We start from the raw sequence: 17823 nt of genomic DNA on the forward strand, positions 1-17823 counted from the left end.
ATTTCACTGTATTTAAGGAATAATTGCTACCGGATTCAAGTTACAGATAAGAAAAAGTGTCAATCCAGGTCTCTGTGTTACAGTCCTGGCTTCCATCCCCCTCTCATCGACCCTGGTATTCTATGTTTCCCAACTAAACTTCAAATTGAATTTAGAAAATTCGTTTAATATATGTTTTCCAGTAATCAATAGATCTTATCATAAATTTCTTTTATTATCATGAAACGAAATTGTGAAATGTAAAGAATTTTAATATTGACAGAAATGTTAGAATTTGAATAAAAAATGTTTTATATCAATTAAAATAATAGATATTTAAAGTCAAAAAATGCAGTCGTCTTTTAAAGTTTCGTTAAAGCATAGAATCTGTTGTATACAAAATTCCTTAAATTTTTAAAAGTGATTTCACATAACATTCATTATTATAAAATGTATTATTAATATTTATAATTATCTCATAAAATTTAATGGAATAGGCATATTTTAATTCTAGAAACAGATTAATTTTAGATTATACGTGAATATTATGGCCTAAATGTATATATTACATGTCATATAATAAATTATAATTTATTATAATGGCGTAATGAAAGTTATTTAAATTTTTCCCACTTCTCTACATTAAAATAACTAAATGTTATGTATTCAATTTATAACGAGTTAATATAAGTAAATTCTCCTTATTGTAATTACTTTGTGACCCACCTGTACTAATAACATTAAGTGGGGTAAGCAAATAAGACTGTAATTAGAGAAAATTTGCTTCTATTAATTCTAACACTTTAAAACAATTGTAAACTATATAATTTGAAGATTTATTAGTTGTTTTTATTAATTAATAGTTTCATTTAGTGGTATTTGTAGTTTTAACTTTTATGACTCTATTATATATAACAGAAGGAAAGTATGGCGATCGGCCAAAAAATGACCCCCCAAAATTTTTACATCTTAGACTCGGGACCTTGAAACGTCGAGAAATTCAAAAAAGTTCGGGTATTTTTTTGTATATACAGTACTGTACGAATGCTACTGTGTGGGGGGGCACGATTTTGTTCACCCTCTTTGAAGCTTAATAACTCCTGTGCTTTTTGCTGAAAACTTCTGAAATTTTGCAGGGAGATTTGTGTATTAGAGGATTGATGCTGTTAAATTTTGGTAATTAAAGGTCGAGGGGGTGGGGAGATAAAGGGGAGTCGTGTGTCATATCTTGAGTAGGATCAGATTTAATGACGATTTTACTCGTTATTAGCATTTACAATTTTTATAAAATCCATTCCTCCCTCAAATTTAAGCTTTTTGCCATTTTATAATAATTAAAAACAAAAAGTTTTTAATAAAATATTATAACAGATGGCGGCACACGCAATTTTAAACGTTGCCTGGAACATTAAGTAACTCGTTGCTGGAATTTTTCAATAGATCACTAATAAAACGCAAATATTCCTATTTATCTGATATTGATAACTGCATCCAAAACTCTATAATAAGCGAGGTTTTAAACTGTGTTTTAACTTAACTACAGTCAAACCTCTGGTTTCGAACACCTCACTTTTCGAAAAATTCGCTTTACGAGCAAAATTTTGAACTCATTTTTGTCCCGGTTCCCATACAATAACTCGGTTACCGAACAAGGAACTCAGCAGAGCCGGCTACAGATGGTCAACTTCTTATGTTAAATCGACGACCCGACCAATCGACGACAGGAATACTGATTTAGAAGTTACGTAGTGGCACCGAGATCGCCTCCTGTCATACGAATCATCGATGACGTTACTATTTAAATTACATTTTAATCCGCATGCGGGAAAGCTGCTATTTTCCGTTTTTTCTGGTATTTTTCTGGGAAAGCTGCTATTTCCGTTTTTTCTGCTGTTGAATCTAAATCAAATTAATTAATAAAAACCATGTTATAGTAGCATCAAAAATGTTTTGATGAAAAATTGAGTTTGAATTTCCTCATTACAATCTAATTTAGTTTTGTGTATTTTTAGAAAAAAAAAATAGTTACACTTCATAATTTATTTATATATATTATAATTAATTTTTTTCTTTTGTAAAAAGTTACTGTATAATAATTAAAATGCGCAAAATTTATTGTAATCATTACTAATACTATAAAACGTTTATGTTCTCCAATACTCGAATACTTTCTCCGTTTATTCCTGTAATAATTTGGATTTTTTCGTTGCTATAAAGTTGAATGTTAACTATGTTGCAGAAGAGAGACGTAAAGCATTAGATGACATCAGGATGACTGTTTTAAGTAGTTCTATTGATCGCATTATAGGTGATTTATGTCCCGAAACTGTTGTTAAATAAATCACTTCAATTCAACTAAAGCGACAACAAAAATAGCTATTTACAAATTTTACTTTCTCAATATAATAGTTTAGAACATGAATAAAATAGGTATCATCAGTTGTATGAGATTCGGCCCAATATGAGCAACTTTACGACACCCGAATATCGAAAACTTTATCCATTTAACTCAAGATTCATCATTTTTACGTTTTCCGTATCTATTGTATTGTACCTTTTTACATAGGAAAAACTATTGCCAAGTAAAATGATATTTATGAATAATTCAGATAAAAAAAAATTTACAAAATGAAACTATTTTAGATGATTTTAGTATATTTATAACATAATATATCTCGAATGGCGTACCATAAACTTTTATTTTGGGTAATATGTAAATAAACTTTTAAAATTTTTATTAATTTTATTAGTACTTATGTGATTAATAAAGAAAAATACGTATAAATATATGTGTATGTATATATTTTTTCTTTATATACTTACAAACCTTCTAGCTTATTTAAAGCATCGGGTATTTATATACTTTTGACTTTTAAGTGGTTAAAACAGTCTAAGTATGATTAAAGCTAGTATTTCGGAATTAAATTTAATTTAATGGTTACTTACAAGTCTTTTTTATGTACTGTACTTATAATAAAATAGTAACCACTTCAATATTTTGTGTTTAGAACAGCTTCTAGTGTTTTTAGACAATTTTTTTTTAATTTTATACGTAATTCATAAAGAACCAGTTTTATATTGAATTGTAATGCATTATCTTAATATAGAAAACACTTCACTTTTTTATATCTTATGATATAAATAATATGAAAAGTGCTATATTCTGTTTATTTATTGAATAATGTTCTTATTTTCTTATAATGATTACAAATAATAAAACGAAAATATTTCATTTATTTGCGTTTGAATTGCATAAATTAGCTTTTAGAACAAATACTAAAATACAAATTAATAATTATAATACTCATGAATTTAAATTTATTCTATATAATGATGTATATTTTTATGAATTTTCTTATATAACCGTATACATAAGTACTGTACAAGTACAGTACAACATATATAAATATATAGTATATGTATTTGATTAGTTTAGTAGTGTCTTGCCCCTGTACATCATACTTTTCCTATTATAACAAAGTCGTGCCGGTCATCTAGCTAACTCCTTTCGGGGGGATTTTTGAATTGAAATAACGTGACTTCCGGTTTGAACCGGAAGTTCGTATGTAGTTAATTGGGACCTTCTGCCCCTAAGTTTTCCATATATGGTCGTGAATTTCATCTATCCATAACCATTTTCGAGATTAAGGAAGGATAGACAGACATAATAACGGATGGACAACAGTGGGAAATTATAGGGTTATAATTTTTTTCAAATTTCAGCCAAATTAAAAATTAAAATTACTTTTTATTTCAGGAGTATTTTATGCAACTTTTAATATCTTTTCAAATTATTACAAAGACACTTTATTCTTCAATAATTTAATCTTTTGACACAAACATTTTTCTAATAAAATGGCTTACTCTAAGTGTTTATTTGTAAAAGTGATTTCAAATTGTTATATTATTGATATAATTTTATCATCATGGGAAATTATCTTTCAAAAGCGGAGTATGATAATAAAATTATGATAACATAAATACTATATATTTATTCGATTTCATTGTTAATGAATGATGAAAACTATTCTCTGTTATCAAGCTGCAGTAAACAATCTGTACAGAATTAATTTTTGTTATATGCACAATAGAAATTAAAAGATTTATTCTTCATGATTTAAAAATTCATACTCATGTTTAATTTAATTCTAAAGTCGTCCTTATCCAAACTTATTTAAAGACTATTTTCTTCGTTGGAAATGCTGCTATTGTAAATGGACTGTAGCATTACTTCGTAAAGTACAACTTCAATATTAAATAAAGGGACTTGTTATATTTGAAATTGATAAAATCTACACATGTTAGTAAATGTAAATTTTTAAATTTCATACATTCTCTCGAATGATAAATTCTGTATAAGATCAAATGAAAATCTTTTGGATTCACTACATTCCATCAATTATAAAAACTGAATCGTTCAATTATATTAAATCTTACTTTTTTCCAAGAGAATGAAATTTCTCCCCAACTCAAACTTATGATATCACTGGGTGGGATCTAACATTGGTTTCATCTCGCCACCAATATCAGTTAAGTTAAGTCTTTTCGAACTGTTTTGTTGTAAACCGAAATTGATCTTTCCTTATGTATAGTTTTAGTAAATTATTTATTTTAAGATTACTTGATAAAATTACTTTTTTTTCTTTTATTTTCAAAATCCTTTTCTTTACTAGAAACTTGAAAGTATTTGAGTATAAGTCAAGCGGATTTAGTAGAATTTATAGAATATCTATAAGAAAACCGTAGGAGATAAGAATTCGAAACGAATTTCTTTTTAGACATTCCACATTTTATAGAAAAAAAATGTATTCAAAATGATCCAATTTTGAGATTGAATTTTCAAAATTTCAAATGTATTAATTTTGATCAATACAAATGAAAAAAAAAAAAAGTTTTTCTGCATCTTGAATCCTAGCTATATTTTTAATATGAAAGTGCATAACATAAATGAAGAAGAACGATCGTTTATTTTAAATTAAACTCCTCTTTTATAATTAAAATACTTTACATATTTTAAGTAAACTTTATTACTTTAAAGTTCCGTACAGTAACGTTATTTTGAGATGTGACAGAGTATTATTGTGAAATTTTTTATCATATTTTATTAGATTTACAGCCAAACCTTGATATAGAACCATCCTAATTAACTCTACCCTCTGAAAGCGCCAATGAATACTTGTGAAACAATACAGTACATTTCAGAATCTGCGAATTACTAAATGTACGACTTCTTATTACAAATGACATTGTTATCAACGAATCACCCGACTTTCAAACTGTCAAGTTCAAACTTGTGTGTAAATCTCATTACTACATACTTTTTTTTGAAGTTATTCTGATTGGAGCCCCACTCGATTTAGTGTCAATTTTAAAGGCAGTCGGCCTGGTAGCCGAGGTGAATAAGATGTCAACGTACTGTTTTGGGGGATCCGTTGTCGAATCCAGGAATTTTTTATTTTTGGATATGAGCCCAAAGGCAGAATGAGTTAAAAATAATAAGAGGCAAGCGATTAATGACGTTAAATCGAAGTTTTACTGTATATAAGCTACTTGTGTTTCCTGTTAACTGTAAAAATAATTAGTTTTTATAATTTAAAATTAAATTAAAAAGTTTAAATAAACTTAGAAACATTATCAGGTTTAATAATTTTCTCTGAAAATAACTTTTTTAAACAAAATTATTCCTTATTCTTTTCTCTAACAGCTACACAAAAACATATTTCAATTATATTAATAATTACAAACTTTTTATTTTAAATAACTTAAGAAACTAATTGAAAATAAATTAGTAAATGACAAATTACATTTACTTTTATTCCCTCTTTTTTTGGGCTTCTGATGCCTGTAGCAATTTTCCTATTAACGTAATTGTTGGTAATATGAGTAAGTCCAATTTTTTCGTACTTTTCGGGCTTACAGAGATTTCGAAATAATGTCAGAAAAATTGCTTTATCGATTTACTTTTGCAGAGTAAACAATGATTAATTATAAAACTAAAAATTTTATTAATAATTCTGAATTTTTTAACGATCAAAATTTATATTCTTTATAAAACATTTGTGGCTTGAAGAAAATTTCACTTTTATGGGCGTTTTTAACTAAACTTTGCTGAAATTGAACGCAAATGATAATTTTTTATGTTTTTCTTTAAGGAATGGAAGTTATTTTAAATAAAATTCATAAATTTTCATATCCTAATCGAAAAAAAAAATAATTAGAACAGAGCTTTAATTGACAAACAACAGAAATTTGTTATTGATCTTTGCTAGTTATTTATTCCAAAACCATATTAAATATGACTTCTAAAGAAAGGTAAATTAAATACGATTTTAAAAATAATTTACTTTTTTGGTGATTTCATGTAAGAAACTATAATTTTGAATTATAATTTCCTAGGCATATAAACGAAAAATATATTGACAAAAGTTTATAATTTGAAAACAATAGTAAACATTCATTAACTTCAAATAAATGTATAAATTTTATTTAAATTTTGCTTATTGTTATTATAATCTCTTATAGAAGACAAGACTACTAATAAAATCAATTGAAACTGCCAAAAATATTCTAATGTTGACACTAACAAATTCATGTTCTGATATGTTTGCATGTTCGATCCTAAACATAGTTTTCGTAATTGTTCGATTGTGGTTATAGGCGGTTGAACAATATAAACTATGTTAACAGGAATTGGTATTACATTAATTTGAACTTTGTTCTCATCTCTTTATTTGATCCTTGTTTAATTGTATAAGTTAATAATTGGGTTAAAATTCACTTTTCGAGCTTCATTAATTGGAGTTGGTTTCATCACACTTTCTTAATTTTTAATGAAGATTGCTACTGTTGGGATAATGATGAGACACTGTCTTTACACTGCACTTTATTCTAACATATAACTAATATAACTATTGTTAGAAAACGACTACGCGTGTGTACACATTGAGAGCTGTACACACACACACTTCTAAAACCGATTCTTTTGTTTCTTTGTTCCTTTCTGAGTGTTGCCAGTGTACAATCAGTTAACATTATTATTATATGTATTACTATACTGTACGTATACACGTATTCTATTTATTTTCTTTTCTCTAACAGCTACACTTATTTAATATTTAACACTGTATATATTAGAATCAATTTTGAATAAGGAAATTTATGTCATATTTTCTTCTAAAACTTGAATTTTTAATATATAAGAATAAATCATTCTTAATATTAAAATTATGCTGATTGTAGTAAACAAAATTTGTCTATAATTCTATGTACAGTACTACACATTATGGTTAACATCTATTAAATATACCAAGTAAACATAAAATTTCTATATAAATAATTAATTGTTTTTTATTTATTTATTTTACTTTATTTTCAGATAAAAATCCAATACGAAATATATACCATTTTTCATAAATCATTTGCTCAAATTTTAAATTGCAGGCGAAAGCAAACAGAAATTGTAACTATGGCGATTAATCTAAAGTAATCTTTACTTTTGCTTTACAATATTATAAAAATTTCAAGTCAACTCTCTCTTGTCTTTTTCTGAACTGACTGGATTTATATACAACACACTTGAATCAATATGGATTGTCAGGATTGAATCTTATGTGAAACAATTGAGTAGTTGAGTTTACAAGTCTCTTATTTTCTAAAATTAAGAGTTTGAATTTTATTTTAGAATTTTTTTCAGTTTACTTTATTTTAGTAATAGTTTAAAATATAATTCTTAAAATATATTCTTACGATATGTTAAAGATATTCAGTACACTTTTAGAATCACAATAACACAACAAATAAATAAAGATGGACTGTAATAATATTTAAAGTAGATATATTTTAATAATATGCAAGAATTATGAAGTTTCCTCGATATTTGTGAGAGAATTCGTGTCAAAATTTGAATACGTCAAAGATTTATTTTCTGTTTTGATAAAATTTGGTAAACTTACAATTATATATCATATTATATAATGTGAAGTATATACTAAATTTTAATATTAAACGAAAAGGGTGATTTTTACGCGGCATTGCTTAATTAAAATAAATATGCAACAATTTCATGGATTTATTAGTCTGTAAATAATTACTTAACCAAAGTTTCTCGTTGAATAATATTCGTTGCAGAACTTTTGATTCGACTTTGTGTAAACTGGATTCTATATCAATGTTTATTATCTGGAGAATTTCTATAGATCTACTAGAACCGATATTGACTGCATATGCATACAAATAAATGTAAACATCACTTGATTTCATAAGATATAAAAGCAACCAATAAACTTTTATTTATTAGTAAATATGATTATTTAATAAAATATGCATGTCTGTACGAAAATGTAAGATTTTAATTTTAAATTTGACTTATATAGTAAGGTATGTTTCTTAATAATTGAATTTTATGATGGTAAAATTTAAATGTTTATATCTCTATTGTACAATACACTATATTTAATATCTACTAAATATTTTTATTATATGATAAATTATATTGCTTTTAGTTTTAGTAAATTTTTATCAAAATTCTTATATTTTCAATTGGCTATTTGCAATAATCATTTGCTTAAATTATCAAATATTTTGATATATTTAAATTTACATATTGACCTTCAATACAAAAAATGATTATAATTTTTTCTTAAAATTATCAAAATTTTATTATTTGTAATTCAAAGTTAATAAATATGGAATAGTAAGTATTATTAAAATAAGTGAAAAAAGTTAAGTGAGTAGATCTAGCTTTTTAATTACCTTTGTTTTATTTTATTTGGAATTTTGCTGGAGTAAGAGATTTTATTATTTTTCTTTTTCTCTTAACTGAGATGGTATGTCAGTTTCAAAAGAATTTAATTCATTTCTAGAAAAGAAAAATATATTGTCATTTTAGCAGCCAATTTTTCCATCAAAACATGATATTTTTTTCAACCGTATAGCGATTTTAGATTACTACAGTTTAGATTGAGTTCTTATTCTCAAAATACAACAGTTTTAAAATTCCATTTTCTCTTAAATTGATACAATAGGATCATATCACAAAATATATATTTAATAGAACAATTTCAGATTTTTCATTTTAATAGTTAGATTTAAGATTCTTGCAACTTTCTACGACGAAAATAATGTTTTTGATAAAATACAAAATGATGTCTATGAAATATAATTTATTGAATATATCGATTATTTTGCACCCATGTTCAATCACAACACTTTTTATTTCTTAGGATTACAATACTTGGAATGGTTCCTTTGTAAGGATTCTCCTGCTTTCCTCTAAGGGTTCAAAAATAATTGCTCCTTCTAAATTCTTCCATATCCTTCTTCAAATTGATTTTTTGCTTTACAGAAGATGGAGCAAGTTTCAAAAGTACAAATGAGAGTGAAAACAATAAAATAAATTGAAAATAGAATTAAAAACCTGTTTCCAAGATGAATTTCTAGTTGTAAATTGCTTATTAAATGCTAAAAGCGATTTAGATATCTGTAAATTTCTGATTATCCTTCATTTAACTATCCATAATTCATTTTTGTGTACCATTCAATCCTTCAGCGAATTAAATATTTTAATTTCATTTATTTAATGAAAAGTTACTAAATTATAGTTAATAACAAGCAGATATTCGTCTTACGTAAACATTAAGATCAGAAAATTACCAGAGAAAGATGAATCAGCTACTTAACTAACAAGAGCTTTGCAATATATGAATCAAATCAGCATAATGAATACATAATTTCAGCTGTTTGAATTTAATATCTATAGTAAATTTATACAAATGATTCTAGGCTAAAGGCTTTCTAATATGGGTAACAGAATAATCTAATAGAGAGAAGTGAGAATATTCTAATTACATTTCACTAACTTATGCCTTATCAGAACTTTCAATATATTCTAGTTGAATAATTGACAGAACTTGTCTTGTTCGTGTTAACGACAATAATGAATGTAGTTATTATTTGCTGTCCTGATAAAAACGTTAAGTTCATCCAACCAATGAAGCACGAACTAATGCAATATATACACTACGTGAATTTCTTGTTTGTAAATCCAAACTAAATTTTCGCTTTCTGTTTATTTTTATAAATGCCTTTCGCACGCTCACTTGTTTATTTTTCTTACAATCTTAACTAAATCATATAAATTTAATATTTCAAATTCATATTACATGAATCGAATTATTGAAATAATCTAAATTTTATCAAATTTAAATATTTCTAAATCATTTTAATATGATAGCCTGGAAGCATATTTGATGCTTCTATAATAATAATGATGCTTACTCTAACTGCTGCCATCTTGTGGGAGAATTTTGAGATATTATACTTTTTATAATCAATAATTAATGTATTTTTAAAATGTTTTTAAAATTAAAAACTAAACGTATATAATATTTAAAAATCATATATGACTAATTACTGTGTTTCTGATTATCTTTTCGTTAATTATTGATTGTAATTAATGACTGTTTTTTTTAATTTTTTAAAAGTATTTTTTTAAGTAAATACACACGTATTTGTATTTTAATATTACACGACAAGTAAAAAAGTAGTTAATACAGTTCGAAAAACAAAACTCTTACAGTAAGCGCAGATGGAAAAATATATTGGTGTATAAATAAGTAACGAATTCAACTCTTATATTTTATTATTTTTTAAATATTTTATTAAATTTTATGTTCTTAGTTATAAATATATAAGTAGTATATAATAGTTTATAACGTGAATATAATAATTGTTGATAATGTTATGACTGATTAAATCCATTTGAATTTTCTCATAATAATTATTAATATGCAAGTGCTTAAGTAGTTATTAATAATGAAACATACTTTATAACAGATATAACTAATAATTCAAACTTAATATTAATTAATTCGATGTTTCTTGTTCTTCCTAATTATAGTTTCTAATATGTTCTGAATTATTCGTTTAAAATTGCATATATATAGTAATCGTATACATTATGAAACTCTAATGTTATATTCGAATTACATAAATCCAATTTTAAATAAAATTTGAACAAGATTTTTATCATTTGGCTCAGTAATTCAAGTAATTTCCTTTGTTATTATTCTCCTAGGCCATGATCATAACGATGTCATGTTGAAAAGAAGTAGTAAACTCATTCAAAAGTTTGCAGAGATGGCAATTTCTTCACTAGATTGAACTTATATCACAAAATTTCAGTCGAGCGCGAAACTGTACTGGTAAAATGTACATTTTGTGAACAGCATGTAAGTCACAGTGTTCAATTATGTCCTGAATAAATGTGGCACACATATATGATACACTAAAACTTGTCTATTACGAATAATAGACTTAGAGAGAAAACATGTTCAGTTTTATATAACATATTTCATCATTCTACTACATTAACGTGTTTGTTGGATTTCGAGTGCATTAACTCCACTTGCCGACCTCTTGATGTATTTTCTTGGATAAACATCTTACATCTATCTTTACTCAAGTAATATAAAGACAAATCCTATAAAAATATAGAGAAAAAGTAAAATTATTCCCATTTTTACTAAAGATGTTAGATAATGTTTGTGGGTTTTTTCTAATTTTTTTTTTGTTTTGTTATAAAAAAATGGCATGTCTTTATTTATGTCTTCTTCGACATTTGATAGGAAAATACATAATTCATGTAAATTTTAATACGTTCTCTATTCAAAAGGTATTTAAGTATAATAAATTCCACACAATACTTCTTTTTTTTTCCATAAAAATACTAATTGGGGTTACTAAAATCCATGAAATTTTTACAGGATTTAAATAATTATTTTCGTTAAGAATTATTCTACACAATAAAAATTTCTTATAAACTTTATATATTATTGTAACTATTGATAGAATCTTTTGAAATCACTCTGTGTACCTGTTAAATAAATGCATGCAGCTCTTCACTCCAAAGAATAAATATAGGCCTATAATTTATACTCCTAGTTTCTTAAAATAGATACATTTTATTGTTTTTTAAATATCGAAATCTGTTTTTTGAGTGTAATGTACATACTAGAATACAAATTTTGAAGATTAAAAAAGTCTAAAATTGCAATAGTTGCATTTTCAAAATATTTGTAGTATACTTCAGAAAAGCATAGCCTGGAGCTATGTAATGGTGAATATAGTTTTGGAAAAAGAAAAAAAAATCACATTCCCTAGCTGTGCTGTGGTGAATACAGATGAAAAACACATATTGCTATATTAAATAATAATAAGCTCGCTTTTTAAATTTTATTTTATTATTACTTTTTAAATATTTTATTAAATTTTATGTTCTTAGTTATAAATATATAAGTAGTATATAATAGTTTATAACGTGAATATAATAATTGTTGATAATGTTATGACTGATTAAATCCATTTGAATTTTCTCATAATAATTATTAATATGCAAGTGCTTAAGTAGTTATTAATAATGAAACATACTTTATAACAGATATAACTAATAATTCAAACTTAATATTAATTAATTCGATGTTTCTTGTTCTTCCTAATTATAGTTTCTAATATGTTCTGAATTATTCGTTTAAAATTGCATATATATAGTAATCGTATACATTATGAAACTCTAATGTTATATTCGAATTACATAAATCCAATTTTAAATAAAATTTGAACAAGATTTTTATCATTTGGCTCAGTAATTCAAGTAATTTCCTTTGTTATTATTCTCCTAGGCCATGATCATAACGATGTCATGTTGAAAAGAAGTAGTAAACTCATTCAAAAGTTTGCAGAGATGGCAATTTCTTCACTAGATTGAACTTATATCACAAAATTTCAGTCGAGCGCGAAACTGTACTGGTAAAATGTACATTTTGTGAACAGCATGTAAGTCACAGTGTTCAATTATGTCCTGAATAAATGTGGCACACATATATGATACACTAAAACTTGTCTATTACGAATAATAGACTTAGAGAGAAAACATGTTCAGTTTTATATAACATATTTCATCATTCTACTACATTAACGTGTTTGTTGGATTTCGAGTGCATTAACTCCACTTGCCGACCTCTTGATGTATTTTCTTGGATAAACATCTTACATNTAAGTGATATATATTAAATTGCATTTCTTTTTTTTAAAATAAATTTTACTTAAAAGCAATTAAAATGAAGGTTTCTTTAATCTAACATTACTTTATTTTTTTTACAATGAATAATATGGTAAAAATTATTAATGTTAAAATTTAATTAATAAGTCACAATATTTTTATAATTAAATGAAAATCTTACTGATAGATTTTTTAATGTAATTTTTCATCCTCTAATATTTTAAATCAATATAAAAGAATTAAATAACATTTTATTCTTTTCGTATTAAATTTTAAACATATTTTACTACTTAATATTTTCGATTTTCGATAGTTGAACGAAAGTTTGTTTCAAGTTTTATTATGAAAAATTTTCCAATTTCTCAGGAAAGTAATAAATATCGAAAGAGTGTAATAAGAAATTTTACCGCCAGATGGCGCAACATACTTCAAGTTGAAATCTCCGTCTTCATCACTCTGAAAATCAATTACCGTAACGTCAAAGATAATATTATAAAAGCCTTTCATTTGTAAACTTAATATTTGTAATTATTACTATATTATTTAGTTTATAAAAAATTCTATTTGCTACCATAATTTATTTATTCAGCTGCGAAATTGACACTAAATCGAAATGTGGTGCTAAACCGAAGTGAGTGCTACAATAAGTGTGAATTTGAGAATTTTAAAGTCACGTGATTTAGTGATAACAATATTGTTTGCAATGCAAACTAGTTCATTTAGTAATTCACACATACTGAAGGAGTTTCCCATTTAAAATTTATGAGGACGATCTGTTTACCAGTATTCGTTGGCGCTTTATGAGAGTGGCATTATTCAGTAGAGCGGTGTATTGAGCTATGACTTTATTAACAATGTAAATTTTATTTGAAATTAGATCATTTTACAACTAATTTACACTGTGATATTAGGGGAAAATTATAGTTTCTCAAGTAATGAGTCTCAATTTCTAGTATTAGTTAAGCATAGCTTGAGGATGGCGACTGACTGGGTGAGAAACTATGTTTCAGATTAAGTTTCTCACCGTAGTGAATTGTTCTCCGGTATTAAACTCTTTAAATCTTAATTCTTCAAAGGAGAATCGCTGTTTGATATGTCCCACTAGAGCAATGTTCTATACTCTTTTTTTTATGTACTGATCAGAAGATATCAATTCTTTTCTATTGTTAGGTATTAACCAGAGTTTTATTGAGTAATAGATAGTAAACGTTTATTTAATTTTAGCTTTAACATCAATTGAAAGCTATTGAAACAGATGTCGACTTCTGTCTAGAGTATAGTATAGAGATTATAACATGTTTTTTCAGTTTCCTTTTTGTCGTTATCCTGTTATCGATCATGATAAATATTGAATGTGACATATTAAGAAAACCGAAAGATCACTTTTGTCTGATATGATTATCGTTATTTATACTGTATCTGAAGCTTTCTGATATTATCATTAAATACATCATAATAGACTCTATTTTTCTGCTTTCGTTATTAAATACATCCATAGCAGCAGTCTATTCTATTCTATTTTTTTCCCTATGAATTGTTGTTCAGCGGATTTATATAAGCCTCCATGTTTTTTACAGTCTATTCATTTTTCAAGCATTATCATTGACTTCAGAGTATTATGTTTTTGAATATTAATTATCTGTTCATAACATCAGCTTGTTTAAAAAAATTAATAATTTATAGTAAATTTAATAATGATTAATATGTTCACCTCTAAAATTTAACCTTAATCATATTTTCGTTTTAATTAAATTTGCTTTCACTTTAACTAATTATTTGAACTAGACCATTAATTTGCAATGTCCACTGATAATTATAATATTAACTAATCAACCAGTTAAATTATTCGAATTAATGTAAACAGTAGTAATATGATATCGTCAATACTTTTATTTATTTAATATTTTTATATTCTAGGAACTATACCCCCTCCAACTACAGGGAAACATTTTATTTTTCTCGAAGATCCGGCTATTTTAGTGCCTATAATATGTGCAATAGTCGTATTAGTTGTTATCATTAGCGTTACAACATTCGTTGTAGTGTGGAAAAGAAGAGAAAGTGGAGGAGACGTATCATCGGATCTCTGTAAATATATCCTCTATTTGTTTTTCTAAACATAAATTAGCCTCTTAGATACAGAATATTGAATTAACTAACCGTATGTTTATATACTGACGTCAGTTTCTCAGAAACTTCAAGTACATCCTTAAAGCATTTGTGTATAGTATTTCAAGGATATCAAAGTTTATCAGCCTTATCTAAATTGTTTTTATTTAAGGATTACTTTTTTTTCCATGGAGAGAATTTTACTTAATTTTGAAATAAGTTAATCTTTATTTATTATATAACGATTTTAAATTTAATTCAGATTCTAGAAATTCCGGAGGGAGGGCGGATGACATATCCATGAGCTCATACGGAAAAGCCAAAGGTAATTCCGTTTACGACGCACAGAGGGAGCCACTGTACTATCCCTTGCCTTATGCCACAACTCATATCCCAACTAGCCAATCGGAAAGTAGAAATCTGGAGTCTCCAGAATGCTTACGCCCAAATAAATCTCGAACCACAGAGCATACGTATGATGTACCGCACCGCGTACAGGTAATTAAGTTGTTAAATTCAATTTTACAACTTCTGCACTTTCTAATTTTACTGCAAAAGTTGATAAGAAAAAGGGGGAAAAAAGTGAAATGATGATGATGATAATAATAATAATACTAATAAAAGTCGTACGATTTTTACGATAAAAATTTTTCAAAGCAATATAAAAACTTTTATAAAATTGAAGTAATTATTTACGGTATTTTTAATAACAAACAGTTCTATTTTTTACAAGATATCAGTAAATAATTTTATTAAATTTCTAATTCAGTGTTTTTTTTTGTTTGTTTATTTATTTATTTATATTTTAAATTTAATAGGTTTTAAATACTATTCTTTCTCTTTATTCAAATTTTATTGAAATTTAATATTATTTTTTTATATTCTAAATAAATAAATAAAAGCGTTTTTTAAATAACTTTTAACGATTTTTATTTAAAAGTTAATTTAATATCATCTAAAAAGTTAATAAATAATAAATTTAATTACACGCACATGCAAGCACGTACGTAAATGTATAAATAATAATGAATTAATTATTTTATCTAATACATTCATAAAAAATTTAAAATAAAAAGGTTCTTAACTTAATAAAACGAAAAAAATAAAATAAAAATAAAAATTATATGTATTTACAGTATAAGTTAAGATTCAAGAAGCTGCATTAAATTCAATAAGTAAAGTTAAATTTGTTTTGTAAAATTTTTCCAGAGATATAATTTTTTTATTATTATTTTTAGGATTTTTTTTCCATAAAAATTGATGTTTTTACTCTTATTTCCGTTAAATAAACCTAGTTAATTATTCAGCTGTAACTAAATTTCCTTGAAGTGACCGCATTAATCCTTAACTGTACGAATGCATCTTTAAAATACGCCGACGGCGGATATGTTTTTAAAAAAGTATATATGCTTGGTTGAATTTTAGCTATTTTTTTTCTTAACTCTCTAATAGATGTACTTGGCAGAAAGAGAGAGAGATAAATTGCACGTTTATATACCAAGCATCGAACACGAACAAAATTAGCTAATTAATTATAAAGGAAGCTTGTCTATATGATACAACATGACAGACACGCTTAATTAAACGTTCAAACTACAAAATATTCAACAAACTAGAGCCGATACAACAGATCAAACTGTTTACTTTAAAGTTTAAATTAACAAAAGAGATTTATCTTATTGATCGATAACTTTTTTTTTAATTTGTACACTCTTTAACGTCTTTGTTATGTTTTTTTCTTTTTTTAGAGAAGACCCGAAAACCTTCCACATCAGTATTCAAGATTATGGACGAACGGTCGAGACAATACTGATAAACAGCCTAACATTGATGTTACAAGTAAGGACTTTTCTTTAAAATATGAGTTTAGATATAGTCTTTATATGTTATTTATTTCTGTTTTCTTCTGCCTAACGTATACGCACGACCCGTTCTTTCATCCGTTTCCTTTTCTGAAATTATTAATATGTGAATGATATGTTACTACAGAAACTATATTATTACATTCTCTTCTATTGCCTTGAAAAATAGTATTTTATTATAACAGAATGCGATATAAAATAATGCCCAATATCTACAATATTTATAACTTTATAAGAAAAATCTTTATATATTATTAAATTTAGAATTATCCTGTTTTATATAGCCTATATATATATATATTTTTTTTTCTTATAGTAAAAGAACTAGACGAATATTCTGGCGATCTATCATTAAATGAAAAATATCACAGATACGGACAATCCAATACAAGGTAAACAGAAAATATTTTAAAAGATAAGAATTTAAATCCCGTAAAAATATTCTAAATGTTTAATTATGCAGATGTGCTTTGACCTCTTCCTACACTTCCCATTACATGTGTAGTTGAGTAAAATCAATACGGGGCGAAGCCGGATGACATAGACTGTCATTGGAATGTAATAATTTTTCAAGGAGGTCCTAAACTTGTTGCAAACACTCAGTTTGTATCGGATATAAATAAACATAAATAAATTTTAACCCGTGTAAACTTTGTTTTAAAATATTAATGCAATTCGCACGACTTCTGCTTCGTTAATTATATATTAAAATGTGCATCTGTAAAGATTTATTGATTTAATGGATATTTAACATAAAAATTTAATTTAATCCAAGAATATTTTTCTGCTTTATTGAATATTATTAAATTAGCAAAC

General features: G+C 25.7%; 1 protein-coding gene across 1 annotated transcript in view; it reads left to right on the forward strand.

The window, feature by feature from the left end:
* LOC111631547 overlaps window positions 1-17600 on the forward strand; it is a 32814-nt gene extending 15214 nt beyond the window's left edge. The window contains exons 2-6 of the mRNA XM_023375804.1: window positions 14954-15124; window positions 15408-15643; window positions 16894-16984; window positions 17324-17399; window positions 17471-17600. Of these exons, the coding sequence (XP_023231572.1) occupies window positions 14954-15124; window positions 15408-15643; window positions 16894-16984; window positions 17324-17399; window positions 17471-17516 (620 nt within the window). The 3' untranslated portion in view covers window positions 17517-17600. The remainder of the gene's footprint in view (window positions 1-14953; window positions 15125-15407; window positions 15644-16893; window positions 16985-17323; window positions 17400-17470) is intronic.
* Window positions 17601-17823: the final 223 nt, after the last annotated feature.

The sequence above is a fragment of the Centruroides sculpturatus genome, unplaced genomic scaffold (assembly GCF_000671375.1).
Source record: "Centruroides sculpturatus isolate CEXI.00-Female unplaced genomic scaffold, Cexi_2.0 scaffold712, whole genome shotgun sequence".
NCBI classification, from domain to species: Eukaryota; Metazoa; Arthropoda; class Arachnida; order Scorpiones; family Buthidae; genus Centruroides; species Centruroides sculpturatus.